A 6,200-nucleotide genomic window follows, 5' to 3' on the forward strand; every position below is an offset into this window, starting at 1 on the left:
AAAAAAAAAAAAAAAGCGCGAAAACGAATAAAGTTTGTTTTTTTTGCCAATTTTTAGTTTACGCAAAGGGAGAAAGAGGGAATATTCATTAGCGTGGCAATTAATTTTTTTTTTTTTTTTTTCTTGTTCCATAACGATGCGCCATCCTTTTGGTATACCGAAATTGACCAATTAGCCATTTGTCCCACCATCAACTGGATTAATAGGTATAAATATTTTTGCACTCCTATTCACTCATATGTTGTATTGCTGAATAAATGCCCCTTTAGAGTTTGTCCTCTCTTTTTAGCGTAGCGGGGAAAACAGGACGAGCTTTTTACGTTTCCCCTCTGCGCAGTGCTACCCATTTACAGTACCGTATGGATCATATGATGTCGTCTAAAATGGACGTCATTCACCAATTCACAAGAAAAATAATTATTACCATGACATTATGTTACACTTTGAATGCGTGCAAAGCTTGTCCAAATGGCACATTCTCTCTCCCACATAGAGAGAGATAGCAACGAAATGAAATTTCTTCTTTGCAAAATGTAACCATGACGTCCCAGGGGACATATCGCACAGGCAGTCTGCACACGTCGCCTATGTCTATCTGTTTATATAAGCAGTGTTAGAATGCCACGTGCTAAATGGTACATACTAAATGGTACATACTAAATAGTAAATGCTAAAATGCACGCACAATTTTTTTTTCTCATTTCACTATTCGCAACGTGCGCGATGCTCCCTGTTTCCATTCCGCATCGCCCCCATGTGCACCCCAACAGAGTTCCCTTTTAGTGTCCACTGTTCATCTCACCTCTCCGCCTTCCTAGCAGGGGCGCTCCTTACCATTCTATGCATGTCGCCGTAGCTGACCAGCCCTGCTGTGCGAACGAGTTTAATTCCTCTTTCTCTTTCTCCACTTCCTCCTATGTTGGCAGTTTATTAGACGAGAACAGACATACCACCCGCTCAATTCACCCTACCGCAGTAACAAACGTCGCACTGCTCTTCCGTGTCCCCCACTCCAAAGGGTGCATACCTGTCTATACAACCACGTTCCATGTGACTCTACAAATTATTGTTGCGATCCAAATAATGTTTCTTCCTCTTCACTGTTTTGTTCACCCACAATTGGTCAGCATCGCTGAATGGTCGCACACGAAATTATTTTCCTTTTTCGGCACTTTTAGAGACCCATTAAGCTGAGGTATATTCAGGGGTGTATGACTGCTTCGCGGCTTCGCTGCTTCACTGCTTCCTGCTTAACCGCTCGCTTTTTCCTCAATTCGTTAGCGTATATAAGTAACATCTTCACACATATCGGCAAAGACCCTGTGGGTTGCCTCCCCCGCTCGCCGGTAAAGAAAAAGTGCCGTCTACCTGTGGGCATTCTCCCCATCTGAGCGATAAGCAGGTAAAAAGCTTGCATTTTAGATACGTACTTTTTTCTATGATTAAAGGTTTCACTTCATTATGTTCACGAGAGAAGCACAGTTTCGGCATAAAAAGAAATTCAAAACAAATGCAGATAATAGTGAGATGTCTACCCATTTTGATACACATGAAATGCTAATTCATTTGTGAACACTGATTGGAACGTTAATGATAACCATTAGAATAACCATAAGAATTATAACCCACCGCTCGATAGGCAGTAAAAACAACGCCTTGTAAGCGTATCAAAATAAAGTAATAATCCTCTTCAGCATAAAAAAAAAAAAAGAAAAAAAAAAAAAGCATAGAATTTAAATAGGTCCCAAACAAACCACTAGAGGAGGCTTATAAATATGCCAAAGGAGAAAAAAACATTCCTACGCAGGAAGGTGAACACACATGATGGCTGCCTCGACTCTTGCGTAGAAACATATTCTACTCTTCCCCCATTTTTTCACCTCTTCAAAAGCCTGGATCCTCAAAACACCATGAAATAAATATAGTACAAACATATTTAGGCATATTTTTATAAAAAAGTTTATACTAATATTAATTAGGGTAAAGGGGGATTGATTCTACATCTACACATACATCTATATATATATATATATATTTGTATATACATCTGCATCTATATACATCTATATACATCTATATACATCTAAATATACATCTAAAAATACATCTAAAAATACATCTAAATATACATATATATACATCTAAAAACATCTATAAATACCTACATATACATCTATATAAATCATTTATATATGTGATAACACAAAGGATGAAAAAATAATCAAGTATCATGAACTGGTACATATGTAACACGGAAGCAAGGGAGTGGTGTAATCATTCATAAGTTTGACGAAGTGTTGGAACTAACCACATGAAAAAGGATGGGTCATAGATACGGAAATGACACAGCATAGTGGTGCACAGCTGGTGTGTTCAGCATGTGGGAAGGGACTGGGGGGAGGAAGCGAGCAGGGAGATTTTCTGCACACCCGCGTTCCTTTTTTTAGGTAAGTTTAAAAAGATTCATACGTACCGTCTCAAAAATTTTACACATTCAAATATTATTAGTACATGATAGGATGCGCTGCATTAATCCCGGCTTTCTCTCGTCTTCTCCCCCCTCTTTCAATCACACACTTTTGCTTCAAAAATGTGAAAAAAAACAATTTTTTTTTTTTTTTTTTTCCTATTAATTTGTTTATACAACAAAAATAGTATCACAATAAATCATTACTATCGAATGTGATCGTTTTTTTTATTGTGTTTCCTTCTTCCTCTCACCTCCATGTGTGTTGATACTATTTTCTTCTAACATGTAAAATAAACTTCTTTCAGGTCGTGCGAGAGAATTTCACTTCGAGAACTAAGAGCGTCCAAAGGCGCAGCGGCATATATACATGTATACATGCATATATATATATATATATGCCTCCAACGCCTCCACCCCACGAGGATATTTTTTTCTTCCCTCCTCCAACCGTTCAATCACCCATATACTGCAACGTACAGCGACAGCATAACTGTATGCTTATACTTATGAACGGAGAGTGAGGCGGCCGTACTATATACGCATATTGCTCACTTCTATCGAGGTCTCCTCTGTAAATTCATACATAATGGTGTAACAGATACCCACCCCCCTTCTTATTTCTTCTTATTATTTGGTGACAAACTTTACGATGGGGAAAAAAAAAAAAATCATTCACAAGTTTCGTTTTTTCTGCTCATGACACCTTTCTTCAATAATAATCGGCGATTCGCTCCCCATCTTGAAATTACATAAAATGTCGCTTTTAAAAATTGGGGTAGATGTGCAGAAAAATACATATCATACTTAGAAAGAGGATTATCTTCTTCCCTGTTGCTACTGCTGCTGTTCGTTTCTGCCACAAATTAACAAAGTGGGAGATTCGCAGAGTGGCGTGAATGAGCAAAACGATTGGTAATTTCCCCTCACTGGAACACTTTGTCACGCGAAGGACTGTCTCGTTCTCGCAAGTTTCAATTCTTCCATTCGCAGGCACTTCTAACCGTACTTCTCATCAACGATCAGACGCCGGTCATGTTAAAAGGCACTCCCCGGAAGGAAGCATCCCCTCAGCCTTTCTTCTTCATTTGTGTGACCCTCGCTTGAACGAATCAAGAAGACATGCTCAGTTTTCTTCATGTAACAGCGCGAGCGAAGTGAATCCCCGTTTCTGCTTATTCTCTCTCTTTCCTTCCTTCCTTTTGTCATACCTTCGAATAGCACCTGTGCTGCGTTCTTCTCTACCTTGTGTCTAGGACCGCTATTCATGCAAACTACAAAGATACTCTCCTTGGAACGTAACATATAGAAGAAGTGTGCAGATGGTCTTTCTTTCTTTCTTTTCTTTTTTTTTTTTTTTTTTTCCCCTTTGGTGACACATAAAATATAGCCCTTCTTATCCCTCTGTTATTATACACATAAATATATCACTACTACATTTACATAGAGAGTTTGTATATATAATAAAAAGATAAACCAGTTAATGTTGCACAGATTTGTGTTGAGACCTACGATCCATTATCCATTCTCTCCACAGCCATACATACTAACAATTCCACCTCCTCCTGCGCCTATTCATACGCGTCCTCCCGCACCTCCAACACAAAGGCTTCCCTTCCTCTCTCCATCTACCCGTCAAGCACACCTAATTCCTCGTTGATTGGTAACTAATGCTATAAGTGTCATCTGTGACCGTCGACGCCCCATCAAACGTACTACTTCCATCAAACGTACTACTTCCATCAAACGTACTACTTCCATCAAACGTACTACTTCCATCAAACGTACTACTTCCATCAAACGTACTACTTCCATCAAACGTACTACTTCCATCAAACGTACTTCTTCCATCATACGTACTACTTCCACCATACGTACTACTCTCATTAAAATCGCCCATACGATTCGCGTAGTAATTATCGCGTTCTATGTCTCTCCATGTCCTTTTGACATTGTCCATTCGGGGGTTGAACTTGCCTCCCATCGGGGTGAACTGTAAGTGGAGAAAAAAAAAGAATACGCACATATATACATGTGTACATATGTGTACGTACATACATACAGTCACACACACACACACACACACACAGGCACATACACCCAGGCACATCTCGCGGGAGAACCCCTTTCGGCATGGCACAAACGAAACGGCTGCGCCGCTTAATCCATCGCCTCGTCTTACCTTATACAAAATAAACATGGACAAAAATAAACCCACAAAGGAGAAAAAAGTAATCATCGTAAGACCGAAGGGCGTTACATCTCGCTTGATGTGTTTGAAGAAGCTAAACGTTGGGTAGCTCTTGTAAAGGGACTCGTCTAAATCACACCTAACTCTGGCTGTATCGGGGTAGTCCCTCAAAGAACCAAATCGATTATGACTCTTCAAAGGGCGATAAAGAATCTTGTCATAGTTATCAAAAAAAACATGCAATTCATTGCACACTGTACTGTTGGTAAGCCTATCATAGTATTCGGGGGGACACGTATAATTTAAAAAATCTCTGTACACATCTATGCAATCATTTACAAACTCACATGTTTTCTTGTAGTCCGCATGATCATGACTTGATAATTTTTCTCGAATGCCTGCAACATTCTCACTAAAATAAAATAACTTCACTATTCCCTTCAACAGATCATTATCTTCGTAGAGTTCCTTGATCATATTAATATTTTTCATCATTTTTTTCTTTGCTACTTTTTTAAAATAGTATAAAAAATTAGTCAAGTGCTGGGAATAAACACCGTAGGACACAGGTTCACTATAATTTAACTTCACAAAATCATCATAAATGCCTCGCAATGTATCATGATGTTCTCCTCTAACAACATCCTCTACGTATCCAAAAAAAGCCATACAGACATCATTTTCTACACTTCCACTCGATTGTGAGTTAATTTCTTTACATAATGAATCGTAGTTGTTATAAACTTTGAGCAATTTCGAGGCATTTAACTTGGGCCATATGTCCAAAGTGCGGTACTAAAAAGGAAGGTGCGCGGAAAGAAGTGAAGCAATATGTCGTACACGATGCGCATTATATTATCATTGCGTCCATAAAGAAAAACTGCTTATACGTGGGCGTATAAGCTGATACGTAACATCACGATCAGAAAATACTATTATACTCTTGCAATCCACATTGCATATACATGTGATGTACTAATAAGGCGCGCGCAACACATGTGCAACGCACGCCAGAGCACATATGAAAAAATGCTAAACTAAACGAACCTCATCTTGCAGGGAACTGATGATAGCTGTATCAATTAATCTTTTTTGCGCCATGTTCAACAGGGTGGGAAAAATAATAAGTACACTTTTTCTTTACAAGTTTTGCTTGTTGCGAGAAAAAAGGCAATGTAAAATATTAGGATCTACTTCTCAAAGGAAGAGTTAGAATTGGGATTATAGTTTTGCTTATCAGGCGCTTTGCAAATGCGCAAATAAATGAGCAAAAAAATAGAAAATAAATAAACAAATAAATATATTGTATCAAGCGCGCATACGCGGTAGAAGTACTCCCAATTTGTGAATAAATAATACATTCATACGGATATATATATTTAGGTACATATGTTTATGTATATATGCATACATGGTATATAGCAGCTAGTACATAAAACATAAAACATACATTCGCGCATCAAGCTTTGCAATTATCTTCGGCGGCAGTTCCTACTGATTGATTTTTTCATAGCATCTCATTAATAAAATTAATACTTTAAA

At 38.3% G+C, this 6,200-nt stretch overlaps 1 protein-coding gene across 1 annotated transcript; it reads right to left on the reverse strand.

Moving 5' to 3' along the window:
• Positions 1-4,758: 4,758 nt before the first annotated feature.
• PCYB_021130 (VIR-like CYIR protein) lies at positions 4,759-5,867 on the reverse strand (the record flags this gene model as incomplete). The annotated part of the gene is made up of 2 exons (XM_004220463.1): positions 5,706-5,867; positions 4,759-5,453 (listed from the first exon to the last, which is right to left on the reverse strand). Coding segments are annotated over exons 1-2 (749 nt in total), but the record flags the coding sequence as incomplete, so codon positions are not given.
• Positions 5,868-6,200: the final 333 nt, after the last annotated feature.

This window comes from Plasmodium cynomolgi, chromosome 2, assembly GCF_000321355.1.
Source record: "Plasmodium cynomolgi strain B DNA, chromosome 2, whole genome shotgun sequence".
Taxonomy (NCBI): domain Eukaryota; phylum Apicomplexa; class Aconoidasida; order Haemosporida; family Plasmodiidae; genus Plasmodium; species Plasmodium cynomolgi.